This window comes from Coturnix japonica, chromosome 1 (genome assembly GCF_054131305.1).
Source record: "Coturnix japonica strain WE chromosome 1, WE-NBRP24, whole genome shotgun sequence".
Taxonomy (NCBI): Eukaryota; Metazoa; Chordata; class Aves; order Galliformes; family Phasianidae; genus Coturnix; species Coturnix japonica.
The window spans coordinates 154,151,558-154,168,351 of record NC_140663.1 but is presented as its reverse complement, the minus strand read 5'-3'; the positions used below and the strand labels follow the sequence as shown (position 1 = coordinate 154,168,351).

Here is a 16,794-nt window from a genome sequence, read left to right as displayed (position 1 = left end):
ACACACACGTATAGGCAGGCTGAGATATTATTATCAGGAATCACTGCATTTTATTTGCCAGGTGGCACAAGTTCATACAGGCTGAGGGAGCTGGGATTGCTCAGTATGAAGGGGGTGGGGGGACCTCACTGCAGCCTCCCAGTACCTAAAGGGAGCCTATAGACAGGAGGGGAGGCAACTCCTGACAAGGGTAGATAACAGCAGGACAAGGGAAATGGTTTTTGGTTGAAGGAGGGGAGATTTAGGTTGGATATTGGGGAAGTTCTTTACTATGAGAGTGGTGAGGTGCTGGAACAGCTGCCCAGAGAGGCTGGGGATGCCCCATCCATGGAGGTGTTCAAGGCCAGGTTGGATGGGGCCCTGGGCAGCCTGGTCTAGTGTTAAATGTGGAGGTTGGTGGCCCTGCCTGTGGCAGGGGGTTGGAGCTTCATGGTCCTTAAGGTCCCTTCCAACCCAAGCCATTCTGAGGCCTGTGGGCCATGGGTTGGACATGCCTGGCCTAAATCATCACTAAATCTTGTAAATGGCAATTCTTGTGTAAAACCTTTATGTAAGTGACAAAAATCTGCTAATGGGTGAACAAATACCAAGAGGAACCCTTCACAGTTTGCCATCCATGGCCTACGGAGTATCAAGGAAACTCAAGCTTCTGAAATCCATGAAGGAGGGGGAGAGACAGATCAGGAGCATAAAAAACACCATCTAGGAAGAGTCTGCTGCCTGTCTGTATGACAACCAGCTTTACCCACGTAAACAATAAAAATGACCTTTAAATAAATGTAAATTAAAAGAATTATCAGATCAAAGGCATCTTAGTTCAATGTCATTAGCACCACAGATTTGACTGCACTGCTCAGTCCCCTACAGCACATCAATCCCTATGTCCACAAGGTGCTGACAGTAGAAAGGCCTGCTCTATAAGGTCTTCTTCCTGCATTTCTGAACTCCGCACCAACAGGAAACCTCTGTCTCAGGCATAGTTCCAGCTTCATAGCCATAATCCCACGTGAGCTCAGTTCCAGCTTTCACGTGCCTAAGGAATAAAACACCCGGTCAATGTATTTGAATTAAGTCAAACAGCAAAGTGCTTACAATTGGTCACCAACAACTCACAAGCAAAATCCAAATGCATACGGGGGCAGAAGCATTGCATAGGCACCATGCTCAGATTGAACCAAGAGGGACAAGGAGTGGCACCAAGAGATATAAAGAGTGCTGGTTTCCCTACTAGAGCTATGAAGACTGGAGATACCTGTACCTAGCAATAAAGATAGGCTCCCCAGGGAGGTGGTTGAATCGCCATCCCTGGATGTGTTTAAGAGCCATTTGGATGTGGTGCTCAGGGATATGATTTAGTGTAGGGATGTTAGAGTTAGGGTACAGGTTAGGCTGCGGTTGGACTTGATGATCTTCAAGGTCTTTTCCAACCTGGGTAATTCTATGGTTCTATGATTCTACTCTTCAGTGGAAAGAATAAGTTTAGTGATAACCAAAATGGATGCATCGAAACCAAACTACCCCACTTCACATTTCAGTGCAAACTAAATGCGAAACTTGACAGTGACTTCAGTCTTCAGTGCACAATGAGAAGCCACTCGTAAACCATTAGTTCTGCAGCTTCATGAGGTAAACAGCTGCACCCTTAGCACAACTTTCCCTTCATAATGAAGCACTGTGAACAAACATTAAACTTCTGAAATATTCACCTGTTTGTGAAGAAAGCAACCCATGGGAATCTTCTGTTGTGAGTCTCTACAAACACACTCTGTGCAAAGAGATTGGGGCAGCAGCTGTGCTGTGGAACAGAATACACGAGTTAGAATCACTGAAACACATGGTCCTCCAATACAGGTTCTATTTGAGTCAGGTTTGTTACTGCTACAAGTAGTTCCTTCCTCTCTTAGTCCAGTCAATTGCTGTTACTTAATGCCACCGCCACTAATTTTTGTTTAGCCATGTCTCATCATCTCTATCATACTATGAACGTACCCTTTCTTAGTAGAACCAAAGCCTTTTTATCACGCTGTTCTCCATTAATTTATGGTGAGAAATCATCTTTGATTCTCAACACAGCACAGATAATCAGTACATTATGTGCATGGGAGCTATGAGTAATAGGTGAACGGTTGGACTGGATGATCTTTTAGGTCTTTTCCAACCTTGGTGATTCTATGATTCTAAGCATCTCGATGGCAGTCAGTGAAGCACGCAATAGAGATATTTGGGTTACAATAGAACCTACTTTTGCAAAGCACATTACTCATTTAAGCTAAGGCAAGTAAGAGAACACGTGCAAGTTCTTACTTACGTTAAGAAAACGACCCACATTTCCTTCTTTTGTGGCATCTAGTATATAGATATATTCATTGTTAGCATTCTTCAGAAGTGTCCTGTCACCGTCTGCTTCCATACAAAATATGCCTTGTTTAGACTTTCTGTGAGCTTCCTCTTTGCAGTCAGCTTTTTGTGGAACCTTTGTGGATGGCTTCACAACGTGTTTATCATTCAGCACATCTGATCTGCCACAAGCAACACCCTTCAGAGACAGCCCCTTCCTTCTGCATTCAGCACGGCCCATTTCAGCAGGCTCCGTCTGTCCAACTTCCACCAGATCTTCTTCCTTCTGCTTCTGGATGGATCCTGTCAATCGATGTCTTAAGTTATTTTTCAACATTGGTTTAAAGCAAAACCAAAGCCCTTGTTTGGCCCCAGACTCTCACCCAGCCATCTTTCTTCTTTGTTCTCCAAAATGCATATGGTTTCCTTACCATTTGCTATGTCATAACTATCCTTTCAAACCCCTTTTATCACTTCTGCTGCAGATCACGACACCTCCAGCTGCAGCACCTAAAGCATTTACTTATGTCTCCGGTGAGTGACCCAGTCCCTCCCTTCTTCCCAAATCCCACTCCAAAATGATTTCTCCCACACAGCATTTCTTCACCATTCAGGAGAATGGTGAAGGGGAGATTCAGGCTGAACATTAGGAAGTATTACTTCTCGGAAAGGGTGGTCAGGCATTGGAATGCACTGCCCAGGGAGGTGGTGGAGTCACCGACCATGGGAGTGTTCAAGAAACGTTTGGATGTTGTGTTGAGGAATATGATTTAGCTGGGAAGTATTGGTAATGGTTGGACTAGATGATCTTCTAGGTCTTTTCCAGCCTTGATAATTCTGTGATTCTGTGATTATTCTATCCTTAGAACAAGCCTGCAACTAACACCAAGACCACTGTTAAGTCTATCACATGATGATGGGGCACAAGAGTGCTAAGAGTGCAGTATTTGCAGCTCTGCAAACCTACTTTCTTTTTCTTTCTTTGTTCCACTGGTCTGTTCTCTTTTGCTTGACCGCTCAGGCTGAGAACTATTATCTTCATCTGAGCTGCCGCTGTGCACCAGTGTATCAACCTCCTTAAAAAAGGAATAAAAAATAGTGAAAAGGCTGCGATGTATTTTTACTGCATAGTAAATATTCATCTTTTAAAGCCACTTATTAACATTACCGTTTTTAGCTGGCGATGATCCACAACAGCTATTCTAGTTCCAAGCCTTCTCACGGCTGCAGCATTCAAATTCTTTGGATGAATTCTGTATTGTACAGGAAGTTCAAAGGGAAATTTCAAAAGACAGACGCATAAACAACTCAAAACACATGTTTCTTAACAGCCAAGCTCATGAAGAACAGATCTCAGCCTGTAGTCCTACCTTCACCTCCAATTGCCTTTAGGAATGGAAGAATTGGGTTAAGTCCTCAACAGCATTTGTAACAAATACGAGAGAGACCAGCAGCTGCTTTTACATCCTTCTTCACTGCTCCTGAGAACCAAATTCTCCGTTGTTCGATTACTTTATTGCCTCAACACAGAGCACCTACTGAGTTCTGCATTTTTCCTGCTATTGCTTTCCATAGTTTTGATGCTATAGATGCAGAAGAATCTATTAGAAATAACCTCTAGAGAACAGCTGATCATCCTGTAATTTACAAAAATCATTCGATAGGGTTTCCAAGATACCAGAACATGACAATATACTGGCAGGTATTTTTTATAACGTTTCTGTTTGTGATGCCACTGTACTTCTCTGAGACCTACAACAGCCTTTCCTCACAACACAAGCATTTGCAATTACTTACAGGTATTACAAAACAAGTGTAAGCAAAGTTCCCTCTGTACTCAGCTCTGGTGAGACCACATCTTGAGTACTGTGTTCAGTGTTGGGCTCCTCACTACAAGAAAGACATTGAGGCCCTGGAACGTGTCCAGAGAAGGGCAAACAAAACTCGTGAGGGGTCTGGAGCACAAGTCTTATGAGAAGTGGCTCGGGGAGCTGGGATTGTTTAGCCTGGAGAAGAGGAGGCTCAGGGGAGACCTCACTGCACTCTACAGCTTCCTGAAGGGAGGTTGTGATGAGGAGGGGCTTGGCCTCTTCTGCCAGGCAACAGGACCCAAGGAAATGGCCACAAGTTGTATCAGATGAGGTTTAGACTGGACACAAGAAGGAACTTTTTCTCTCAGAGAGTGGTCAGGCACTGGAATGGCTGCCCAGGGAGGTGGTGGAGTTGCCACCTCTGGCAGTGTTCAGGAAGTGTCTGGATAGGGAGCTAGGAGATATGGTTTAGGGGTTTTCTGTAGGTATGGTAAAGGGTGGACGGTTGGACTTGATGATCTTGTACGTCCTTTCCAACCTTGTGATTCTATGATTCTATGAAAGCAAGGCAGAAAGTTGAAGAAAAAAAGCTCCTCCTGTCCTTCTGAAAATGACTACAGTATGCTACTGATGAAGCCACATGCATTATTTTGCAGTGGTTTTATTTCAGGAATCCTGGTAGGCTATGAGACCATAAAGAGTAAACAGGATTACAATTTCCATGTACTGCAACAACACCTGCAACAGCAAGGCATTGTCAGACTCCTAACTGGCGAGGTTAAAAGTCCAAGCAGAGCAGGTTAAGGGCCAAAGAAGGAAAGGTTTAGGAGATGGAAACAAAGAATAGTACAGTTAGTGGTTAATTTATTATCAAATCCTCTAGGATCATCAAGTATGTTTTTAATTGCTTCTCTCTTTTCAAGTTAACATAACGATTCATGCTCTGAAGAGGTTGACGCACTCAAGAGACAAATGGGACTTGTAACAAATGCCAAGTGATGCACGTTGTGAGGAAAATCAGCACATAGGAATAAACCAGTCCCACTAGAGCTAATAACCAGGAGTTCAAATGTTGAAAAAGTAAAAGAAACACCTCTCAGCAAACAACATTCAGTTCTACTGTATGTCTTACAGAGGACATGGTAGAATATGAGAATATTATGTGTTAATGTTTGGTAAACTTACAGAGCTGATTCATTTTCATTACCAGAAGGTTCCTGCTGCTCAAGGATGTCATCTTTGCTGGTCTGCACGAATTCAATCTCAGAGTCTGAACAGCTGGAGTCAAGTTTTCTTCTTTTGGAAAGAAAATACCCCGTGTCATTTACAGCACTTTCCTCCTTCAAGTCTTGATCGGCGCCTCCCAACTCTTGAACTTCAGCTCTGCTCATTAACCTGCCTGGAAGGAAAATGAAAGAAATAAATGAATAGCTCCTTTCCTAAATCGGGTCATCCACGCTATCCCAGCTCAGACTTGTATTAAAGGCAAGAGAATGACTTGGGACAAAAGACGAATGCACTTATACTGAAGGAAAACTACCCTTTGTGCAGGATTGTGAGGGAAAAATGTATGTGTGACAGGCTTTGCTCCAGATAGCACCATCACATGGCAGAACCACTCAGGGTTTTCCTGTCTGTTTGATCATCTGCAAGTTAAGGCCATACAGACTCACTGTTTGGATGTGGTACTGAGGGATATGATTTAGCGTATGGATTTTAGAGTTAGGGTACTATGGTTAGGCTGCAGTTGTACTTGATGATCTTCAAGGTCTTTTCCAACCTGGGTAATTCTATGATTCTATGATCTTCTGTTACCTGAGTAAGTACAAACAAACGTCCCCTTGTCGATATCATCAAGGCAGCGGACACCCCAACCCTTCTTCTCTGTGTTGAACACTTGCAGCCGAACTTGAATGCCATGCTGTACAACTCTGTTTTGACACATCATCTTGTCACATCCGCATGACACGCTGCACTCATAAATTCTGTCGAGATGAAGCAAAATAACATACAGGAAAGTAAAGTTGCTGTTATTAATTTCACTCCTGATCACAAATAAGGCTGACAAGATAAAGACTGACAAGATAAAAAGCCTGACTAAAACTGATTGCACAGCAGTGCTGAAACTCATGACATTCTTGACTGTTGTCTCATCAATTTTAAGAGTTCGTCAGCCAGATTTTTGTATAAGAAAAACACCTCTCTTACTCAAGACACATTAATTATTTTTGCAAAAATCATCCTTATCCATTAGTAAAACTGACAAAAATTTAAGGTTTCAGTAATTCAGAGACAAAATAGTTGTAAAGAGCACACAAAATAGCTCTGTCTTTATTACCCACTAGGAACAGGCCCTTCCAGTCTTTTGTAACTGTATCCACGAGATGTTTTAGCATTGGGAGACACAGAAACTTTTCGGCAGCCTCTTGCAGTCAGCTGTAGACACGCACACTTTGACCTAGAAAATAAAGGTAAAGGATTTGTATAGAAATCAGAATGTATTTGCTTACAATGCTGATCCCCACCATCTTAAGTCATGACAGCTCCAAAGATTCACTGCAATTAACCAAATGTCAAGCCCTAAAACTACACATCGAAAGCGTCTCAGGTCTTGGTGAGGTTTGAGACACAGAAGGAACATGCTGTGTGCTCACTGTTCTCCACTGCCCAGTTGAAAGTAAATAATTTGAGTTACTGAAACTTAATCTATTTCAAGCTATGTGCAGGGTCATAGGCAGTTATACTGCATAGCAGTATGAGCATGTCCTCTAACTATCAACTATACAAAATTATTCAATCTAGGATTTACCTGGTCTTTGCCTTCAGGTGTTAAAGACAAATACCCCTCAGGTGAGCAGACAGACAATCACTGAACTCACATATATTAACTGTGGCAGTTTCTCACAGAGATAAACACAATCCAGAGTTAGCAGGGTTTAGAAGATGACATCATTGAGCAACACCATTTGGAGCAGTAAATGTTGTTGTGTGACCTCAGTGTTTCATAGTGTTTGCTGAGGAAAGGATGGGATGTAGAGACTGTAAAAGGCAGTTTCTTCCTCTGCCCTAATTAATCTGTGACCCAAACTACCTGACCTCTCTAGGCTGTCAAATCCCAGCCCTGAGGGATACCATCCCACAGAGGGATCTGCAGCAGAAGTTATCACATAGAAACCTTCCTTGCCTGCCAGAAAATGAGCTGCTTGCTGCTAGCACAATGCACTCCCTTTCCTAAAGCCAAGAGATCTGCTTTCCTTCTCCACTTGAAGGAGATGCATTGCATATTTGAGAATAAAGGTAAAAGAACATCATAATCTGCCTCTTGATTGCTTTCTTTCCTGTAATAGAGGCTGGGTAGGTAGGAGTGCCCTGCCAGGCAGGGGGGTTGGAACTTCATGATCCTTGAGGTCCCTTCCAACCCGGGTCATTCTGTGATTCTGTGAGTGCCCAAGTAGAAGACAAAGACGCAGTAGTTTCAGTCAACACAAACCATGGGACAAGGCAGCTACTGCAGATCTCCATGTAGTGTTGTCCCTTCACCATCTGGCACTGCTTGGTATTGTGCACCTTCACACCTCCAATGCAACCCTAATACTGACACATTATGCCCAGTTTGACTGGGACTAGATTCTTCTTCTTACCTATCAATGCAGCCATCTGTGCAGTCACACGAATCAAGAAACGTGCTGGATAAATTGTTGAGATAATATCCACGAGGCCACGATGCCCTTCGGTATTTAAAATAAGGTAATCTGGCACGGTCAATGTCATTACAGAAGGAAACAGGCACAGATTCAGCCCCATTGCTAATATCAAGATCAAACACAAGCGGTTCCGGACTTACAGTGTTCCTGCCCAACAGGACGTACGTGTTAAAAGAGAAGTGATCAATAAATAAGAAATCACATTTTGTCTCAAACAAATAATTTTGAACGTCTTGAAAACTTCTCAGACTTCTGCCACAGGGAGCTTTATAATGCACATCCAGGGATTTGGAAAGGCAGTCTGCTTTCGCATGGCGTCTTTGGAAGTGAAACAGTATTGGTATCTTAAGAGGATTTTCACCCTTGTAGGAGCTTATTGCTCTGTTGGAGAGACATGCACTGGAGCACTTGTGGATCTGATACTGGGGATCTAAAGGTACATGTTGAATTTCACTCGACGCTTCCTCAGTCTCTGAATCTGATTTTTCAGTCTTCTCCTTTTTGCTAATAGGAACAAGAGGAGGAAAACTAAAAAGAAGAGAAAGAAAAGAACAGCATCTCAAACGATCAGCAAACCAACCAGTCTTTTAGTGGTTCAGCTAATTATTAGTGTAGGAAAGCTTGAAGGCAGCCCAGTGTTTTACCAATTCACTGTTTCCATTACCTAACACCTCTTGATGTCATATGCAGGCACGTAGAGTGCCATTCTAAATAAGTGACAGCAACAAAAAAGGAACCATACCTCTCCTTCTATCTTCCACATCAGATCCCAAGGCTAATTACGAAAACAAAGTCGTGTGCCTAATAACAATCATTACAGTCTGTGAAAGCTTGAGAACTCAACTCAAAACTTTCAAGTTCCAGCACTGGGAATCCTGTTAATAATCACAGATCTTCATTCAGAACAAAACAGATGTTATATCCTGCATGGCTTTCATGTGATATATTAGATAAGTCTACCTAAAACCTCGGGTTTTCCATATGGGTCAATTAAAAAATATATATATATTTATGTGTGTGTGTGTGTGTGTATATATATACACACATATATATGTATGTATGCATATACACACATATACATACATATAAAATACATATACATAATATATATAAAATATAAATAAATTTAATATACACACAATATATAAAAATTTTATATAAATATATAAATTATATATTATATAGAAATCATATATATTATATTTATACATATTTTTATATTTATATAATTTTTGTACATGATATATATAATATATATATGTATGTATATAGTTTATATATTTATATAAAATTTATATAAATAAATTTTATATACATATATAAAATTTACCCATATGGGAAACCCAAGGTTTTAGGTAGACTTATCTAATATATATATATATATATATAATGTATATACACACACATATATATGTGTGTGTGTGTATATTTACTTTTCAAATTGTCAGGACTCAAAATTGATTTTTAAATCAATGAATATATAAATAATACAGAGATTCAAAAAACCTCTCAAATTCAGTAAAGATACACACAGCAACGAGCTTTGCCATTCTGGAACTATTAAATAAATACACTGACCTGGGTGAATCCTCTACAGAGTTTCCACTGTTGTCATCTGTAACAGGTTGCTGCGATTTACGTTTAGGTTCCTGGATATCCTCTCCATCAAGAACATCATTTACTGAAAGAATATGGGATACAAGCAAAACCTCAATGGTCCACATTTCAACATTTATAACTGGATGTAGTTACTAAAGAGATAACTGCCAAAATACAATAAAAGCAAAGCATTGCTATGGACTATAGTTAACAAAGCATGCTAACAAGCACCCTCCTAGAAATAAAATGTTTTGCACTTATACAGAAGGGATGTGTTTGCATAAAGGTACGTAGGTGAGAAGCTCAAACACACTCTTCTCTCTCTCCTACTTCCCTCCATCCTCCCTCCCCCTGCCATTCCCTCTCTCCAGAGGAGGAAAATGTAAGTGTGCATGGACAAATCTGAGACAGAAACACACTGCAAACACTTCTGTTTTTTCACCAGCCATCACATGTCTTGAGTATTAAAGTCTCCCATGAGGCTTTCAAACTACACTGAGGTAACATACAGGTTTTTCTATGTTATTTGGGGTTAAATGTTGGCAGGGCATTGCCATGAGGGGAGTACTGTACAAGCCAATTTTGCTTGTAGTCAGCTCAGGTTTATCAGTGTTTCTTAATGCAAGCTCCATCTTCACTTGGTCCAAGCCACATAAACACACACACACACACAAACCACAGAAGTACAAACCAAGATGAACACCTGCAGTTCAGTAACTGAAAAAATAATCACTTTTTTTTCCTTGCAATGCTAACAGGCTCCTGAGATCCACTTTACTGATTTCAGCATAAGGAAAGAAACCTCTGTTAATATAAGTGAAAGCTACATAGCAAATAAATGCAATCAAGATTCACAAACCATTTGTCAATGTTAAAAGATCACTCAGATCAGCTTCGTTCACCAATGCCCACGCCTGCCAGTATTCTGTGTAAAAACAAAACAAGAACAGATATGAAATGCAATATAAGTTATAATAATAGGGACACTGATGGTAGTGAGGGCTAGAAGGAAAAAGAAAACTATGCTGTAGACACATTTATTTTCTCACTGTGCTATAATAGAGCACTGCAACACCAGCACTGTAATTCACTTTTTGCTACAGTCCTTAACAGACACTCCTAGAAGTAGGAACACTGTCACAACCCACATCAGGAGATGAACAAGCACTGAACAAACAACCTCTGGCTTTATAAAGTTGCTGGAATGCTTTTAAACATGAGTCCAGAAGTTTTCAGAGGCCACAATGTGTGTGAAAATCAGGAACATTCTTATATAACACATTGCTGTTAAATTCTTCTGCTAACGTTACAATGGTTTCTTCAATATGAAATAAGACTGTAGCTCAATTGCAGCCCTGATGAATCGTTACAAGGACTTCAAACCTTGATTTGTGGCTGTTCCATTCTTGATCTTTTCCTTTAGCAGCAGCAGGACTTCTTGCACCTGCTCAAATATGAGATCCACTCTCTTACTTTCCAGTTGTGTCCAGAATGCCTTCAAATCACCTGAAATACAAACTGCCTTTACAAGTCTGCACAGCTTCCAAAAAGTCTAAAAACATGAGTAGCTCTTAATGGACTTTCCAAAGGCTCCGACTCACATTAGTGGGAAGCAGTGGCCTAGTACTTCTGAAAGATCAGGCAAGACACCTATTTTTCTTATTGTGGGCTTAAACTTCTACAAGTCTATATTCTAACCCTAAGCATGAAAATGCAACAGTCTAATGATGAACTTGGGAGGCTTATGATGGTCTTATCTGACATCCAGCTGCAGGTCCAGAGGAGAGTCACAGAGATGATGAGGGAGGGCTGGAGCAACTCCCATTAAGAGAACGGACTGACCAGCTGGAGAAGGCTCTGGGGGAACGTTATAGCAGCCTTCCAGTACTTGAAGGGGGCCTACAGGAAAGCTGGGCAGGGACTTTTTACAAGGGTTTGTCACGACAGGAAACAGGGAAACGGCTTTAAGCTGGAAGAGGGTAGATTTAGACTAGTTAATTAGGAACAAGTTCTTTACTGTGAGGTTGGTGAGACACTGGAACAGGTGGCCCACAAAGGCTGTGGATGCCCCCCCCATGGAAGCATTCAAGGCTAGGCTGGATGGGGCTGTGAGCAGCCTGGTCTAGACAAAGGTGTCCCTGCCTACAGCAGGGGGATGGAACTGGATGATCTTAAAGGTTCCTTCCAATCCAAACCACTCTGCAATTCTTCAAATAATTTTCCAACTACATCAACAAAAGGTGTTCTGGAAGCCTCTCTCTAAATATTAGTTAATTCTCAATATAAATTAATCACAGAACTGTAGGGACTAGAAAGGACCTCTACAGATCACCTAGTCCAATCCCCCAGCCAAAGCAGGCTCCCTAGACCAGGTTGCACAGGTAGGCGTCTAATCATCATTGAAACTCAGATATGACAAAGGAAAATGTTTCCAGTGGAATGAACTGAGCATATTACTACAGAAAAGACATTTGTGAATAGTTTGTGGCCCAAACGTTCCTTAGCTGACCATCCTGCCCCAGCAGTATTTGTGATAAACTTTCTAGGGATAAAATGTTGAACATCCTTTCAGATAAAAGCAGTTTGATAAATCTTGCTCACCAAATAAATTAATTGCAACAGCTAAAATGCCCCTTACATCACACCTCCTTTCCCCATTACAAATAATTCACATCTCTTCCAGGAATGTGTATTTGAGGTATGATTTAGTGTAGGGTTGTTAGAGTTAGGGTACTGGTTAGGCTGCAGTTGGACTTGATGATCTTCAAGGCCTTTTCCAACCTGGGTAATTCTATGATTCTCCGGGCCATTCCCATCCTCTTGCTCAGCCTACTTGTACCACAAATGTAACATACTGGGAAGCAAACACATTAAACACCTTGTTTAAAAAATACATATTTAGAAATATCATTAAAAAAATTTCACTGCGGCAGATTAAAACCTTTGCCATTATTGGTTACCTGCTTTCAGACACTTTGATGTAATTACAAAATAAGGTTAACAGTGATGGTAGGTTCACTTTAAATGAGGGGGTGACAGAACAGTCTTTATTTTCTGGATCAGTTCTGACTTTGTATAGGCCAAAAGAGATCACATCATTACTGCTAGTCCTGCTCAAGTCTCTCAACTTGAAAGACTTTCCCACTTCTCATGTGAGAGTGCTCTGAAACTCCAGCAGCTAAAGTTGTGAAATTCATAGCATAATTTTAATTTCAAAGGAACAGATGTGAACATCATTCATCTCCTCCTCAGTGTTAATGCTGCTCATGTTGATCTCAGCCAGGAGGACATGGAATGAACAGACACACAGGATATGTTCAGTTTCTCAGCCTTCCAAACAGTCTTAACCAGCTGATGACTCAGAGCACAGACTGGCACCTGGTGGTCGTACTTCTAAAGCTGGCTGAGGCTATTGCTTTTCCTTCTATCTCTGTGACCATATATCTTTCACTTTCAATATTGTGCAAGAGAATGAAGCCAGAGCAAGAAAAAAGCAGGCTGAGCCAGAGTTCCCCTGGAACTTATATAAGCTGGAACTTTCAGCCTGGAGAAGAGGAGGCTCAGGGGAGATCTTATAGCTCTCTATAACTTCCTGAAGGGAGGTTGTAGTGAGCTGGGGGTCGGCCTTTTCTCTCATGTAGACAGTGATAGAACTAGACGGAATGGTTTTAAGCTGCGCCAGGGGAGATTCAGGCTGGACATTAGGAAGTATTACTTCTCAGAAAGGGTGGTCAGGCATTGGAATGCACTGCCCAGGGAGGTGGTGGAGTCACCGACCATGGGAGCACTCAAGAAACATTTGGATGTTGTGTTGAGGAATATGATTTAGCTGGGAAGTATTGGTAATGGTTGGACTAGATGATCTTCTAGGTCTTTTCCAGCCTTGATAATTCTGTGATTCTGTGAACTGCAGCCATCCAGTTACCATTTTCATATCCCAAGTGGCGTCAGACAAACCCCATGTTCCCTATTCCCTCCATAAGCATGAATTACACTACCTTCAGCTGCTTCTTTCCTGGACGTCGTACAGTTCTTGTCTTCAGGGCAGTCACGCAGCACTGTAAGGGGTGCAGAATGGACAAGAGGTTCAGATGAGAAACAAAGCTTGTCACCAAATGATACGTCAGCACTTTACAATAGAGAAAGCACTGTGGTGAAACAGTCCTCCTGCTTTTAAATCACAGAATTGTAGGGGTTGGAAGGGACCTCTAGAGATCATCGAGTCCAACCCCCATGGGTTAAAGAAACACAAGATAGAGCAGAAGAAAGCTGAAGTGAAAGAAGCTGGGAAGGCTTTTTCTTTTGTTTCAGGCATACACGGGTTACCATCACGATGCTGTTGTGAGGTGACCCACGCTTTGCATTGTGTTCAGATGAGCAATCCCTGCCTTGTTAGCTCCCATTTTCCCCTTTTTAACTAACACAGCTGTACTGCAAATAAGCTAAATACAGCAAAAAGACCAAAGGTCGCGATTTTTTAAGTCAGAAACGTACTGGATCTGTTTCACAACAGATGCCCAAGGAAGCACTAAAGGAAAGCTGTAGATATCAGCTTTCTGCCCATAACCACTAATGACACAGCACCACACACACCCAGCTATAATCCTCTCAGCATATTCCCACGTGCTCCTCCGGGATTCCGGCACACATATTTCATTCGTTCGACCGAGAAAGGAGGAAAAAGCGAAGCCCTGTGGTAAAAGTTTCCCCCAGGAGCTGCCTAGCGACCCATACAAACTTACTTCGGTTCCCCTCCATGTCGCTGGACCCTACTCAGGCTGACAGGAGCTGCGTGCAGGTGTTGCCATCCGGCCCCGGCACTTCAGGGGCATCCAGGCCGGGCTGTGAGCGCCCCAACAACACCCGCTCGGGGCCGACATGAGGCGAAGATCACGAGTGGGGGCGGACTCACTTGCCCTCCTCCCCGCTGAGCACCGAAGAATGAAGGGCAATGGAAGCGGCGCCGGGCGCACGGCGTTATCTCAGGCAGCCGCTGCTCCGCCACCACCCGCTAGGGGGCGCCACGCACACATTGCTCTGCGCATGCGCCGAGCGCTCTTTTATCTCGCCTTTACCTTCTGCGCATGCGCAAGGCGGGGCCGGGTGGCCTCAGGGAGGGAGAGGGGGGTCGGGGCGTCCGCCATCTTGGGTAGGCGGGGCGATGGGGGTGTCGCAGTGTCGCCATCTTGGAAATGGGGGTGAGGGGAATTGGGCTGTCTTGGCCTGGGAAAAACCCGAGTTACTTAACACCGCTGCTGGTTGCTATTGTTTGATTTTGCTGCTGTATGCCCTGAAACAGCTGCTGTTTTGATGCAGATCACATCAGTACAGACATTTACATTGCCCTCAGAGTTTAGAGCAAAAATGCATCATGAGTGCTGTGGCAATACGTGATGATTTCTCAGGCTAAAATTAACCTAATAAAAGGCCTGAGAGATTGGTTTAAATGCTGTGCATGTGGAAGGGAACATGCTGTGGTTTCAGCACTGCTGCTTTTTGTTACTTCTTTTATGTCTACGTTTGAAAAAGCAATTCCTACAGCAGTTTGTTTTGAGTACAGTTTCCTTCGTTCTGGAATATACTGCCCTAAAACTGATGACTGCAGACTAATTTTATTTCACTGAATTATTTATACACACACACACATGCAAGTGACTGCTGAATGATACAAAATGCCTGTGATGCTATGGCCTGTAAGAAGAGTATATCAATTACAAAGAATACGGAGACAAATGTTGTAATGATTGTGTTAATGACAAGTTATTTTAAAAGGTATAAACTGCACTTCCTGAAATAAGGTTCTCCTAAGCTGCCACTGATGTGTGTGTGCATGTTTTGAAGCTGTGGTAAGAAATAATCTGCAATGTGAAGACAGTATAGCCATCCATATAGCCATCCATTGTAGATACCCCATCCCTGGAGGCATTCCAGGCCAGGCTGGTTGTGGCTCTGGGCAGCCTGGTCTGGTGGTTGGTGATCCTGCACATAGCAGGGGGTTGAAACTCAATGATCATTGTGGTCCTTTTCAACCCAGGCCATTCTATGATGATCTTATAAGCAACTAATGTTACTAAATATTCATATTTCTGCTTGGGTACCATGACTGCATATGTCTGCTTGCCTGGTATGCTTACGAAGCTAATGATTTTTATGATGATATAGTTTCCCTTTGCTTCATATTCATCAGCAGCAAATGAGCTCAAGTTTGTTCTTATTTTTTCCACCTAGAATGTATTGAAATATAACTATTAGAAATCTGACCATAATTTTGCTTGGAACCAATAAAAATGATATAACTCAATGGAGTCATTTAATGCAACACCAAGAAAGGTGTTCCCTTTACTCTGAGCAAGTGACTGATGTTATTCAGTTTGCCATGACAAGGTTTTTGCCTGATATCTGTCAATTACATGTGAAGATATAATGCTGATGTTATCTGTGTTACTTCCTATAAAGTATTGACATCACTCAGAAGCTTTTAATTAGGAACTAGGAATGATAGAAATCAGAAGCACGACTGCATACTTGTTGAAAAGAAACAGGGATTTTGTATGCATATTGTTTGACAAAAAAAGGGGAAATATGTCTTTTTTAAAGACTATAACATGTCACTTGTGTAAAATAACTGAATTTCCGTGTTTTTTTTTTCTAGAACTGTAAGATATGCTATCTACAACAAGGCAGTAAATTGTACTGCTGAGAAGGTGAGCTCAGTTTTTCCCCAACTCACAAGCAGTGCTGAAGAGACGTCCCAGTGACGTGCCCACAGCATTCCTCTAGTAGCAGTATGACCTAGACTTGGACTGACTGACTGCATCTAAAGGTGAGCACAGCCCATTCCACGTGCTTACACATCTATTTACACCTTGTTAAAATGACAGTGAAAGGATTAACTGTTAAGTTAGTGGTATGATTTATTGAGTAGGTAAACTTTGCTTTTGTATTATATGGTTCTAGTAATGTGTAGTGAATCAAGATGAACAGTTGCTTAGGTAGGCAGACCATAAACTGTTCCTTTGAGTGGGAAGCTGACCTGACCCCAAAGCAACTGTTTCTTCAGATCTCTTCTCCAGAGATGGTTTTAACACCTTGAGTACAATGGGATCTGGGTACATCCTCATTTGGCCAGATAAGCTTGGGTGAGTTACAGAGACATCAGTCAGACTTCAGAAAATAGTGAAGCAGTGAAAACCACAGATAGTCTGAAAATGTTTTGTGATTCTCTTGTAGCTTTTTGTTCTTTTCTGACTGGATTATCTTTTTGTTTTCTTGACATTTTTCTTCTGGAAGCCTTCATCTCAGTTTGATAATTTCACCTGCTATTTCTCTGCACATCCTGCTTT

General features: G+C 42.0%; 2 protein-coding genes across 5 annotated transcripts in view; one reads left to right on the top strand and one right to left on the bottom strand.

The window, feature by feature from the left end:
- Positions 1-25: 25 nt before the first annotated feature.
- Positions 26-14,457, bottom strand: SETDB2 (SET domain bifurcated histone lysine methyltransferase 2). Of its 4 annotated transcripts, none has more exons than XR_014942126.1 (14): positions 14,194-14,457; positions 13,450-13,509; positions 10,835-10,957; positions 10,311-10,376; positions 9,431-9,533; positions 7,790-8,380; positions 6,487-6,606; positions 5,964-6,133; positions 3,708-5,547; positions 3,506-3,590; positions 3,305-3,413; positions 2,309-2,640; positions 1,707-1,795; positions 26-1,033 (listed from the first exon to the last, which is right to left on the bottom strand). XR_014942126.1 is itself a non-coding variant. In XM_015851827.3 (14 exons), exons 1-14 carry the CDS (start codon positions 14,207-14,209, stop codon positions 916-918), a joined length of 2,196 nt encoding a protein of 731 aa, XP_015707313.3. In that variant the 5' UTR covers positions 14,210-14,457; the 3' UTR covers positions 26-915. The 4 variants fall into 4 exon arrangements, 2 of the variants coding, with proteins under 2 accessions (XP_015707313.3, XP_085392320.1); XR_014942127.1 differs by having other exon boundaries at positions 5,334-5,547; positions 6,491-6,606; XM_015851827.3 differs by having other exon boundaries at positions 5,334-5,547.
- Positions 14,458-16,103: 1,646 nt separating this feature from the next.
- The window catches only part of CAB39L (calcium binding protein 39 like), a 58,333-nt gene continuing 57,642 nt past the window's right edge, over positions 16,104-16,794 (top strand). Inside the window, exon 1 of the mRNA XM_015851826.3 lies at positions 16,104-16,274. The gene's annotated coding sequence lies outside the window, so the exon portion shown is untranslated. The remainder of the gene's footprint in view (positions 16,275-16,794) is intronic.

What these genes read in the sequence shown, in the direction of transcription:
- SETDB2 (XM_015851827.3), bottom strand. An exon ending in TGGAACAGCCACAAATCAAG is followed by an intron (nt 10,377 to 10,834) that starts GTTTGAAGTCCT and finishes GTTTTTACACAG; the next exon opens with AATACTGGCAGGCGTGGGCA. An exon ending in GAAGGGCCTGTTCCTAGTGG is followed by an intron (nt 6,134 to 6,486) that starts GTAATAAAGACA and finishes TCATCTCGACAG; the next exon opens with AATTTATGAGTGCAGCGTGT.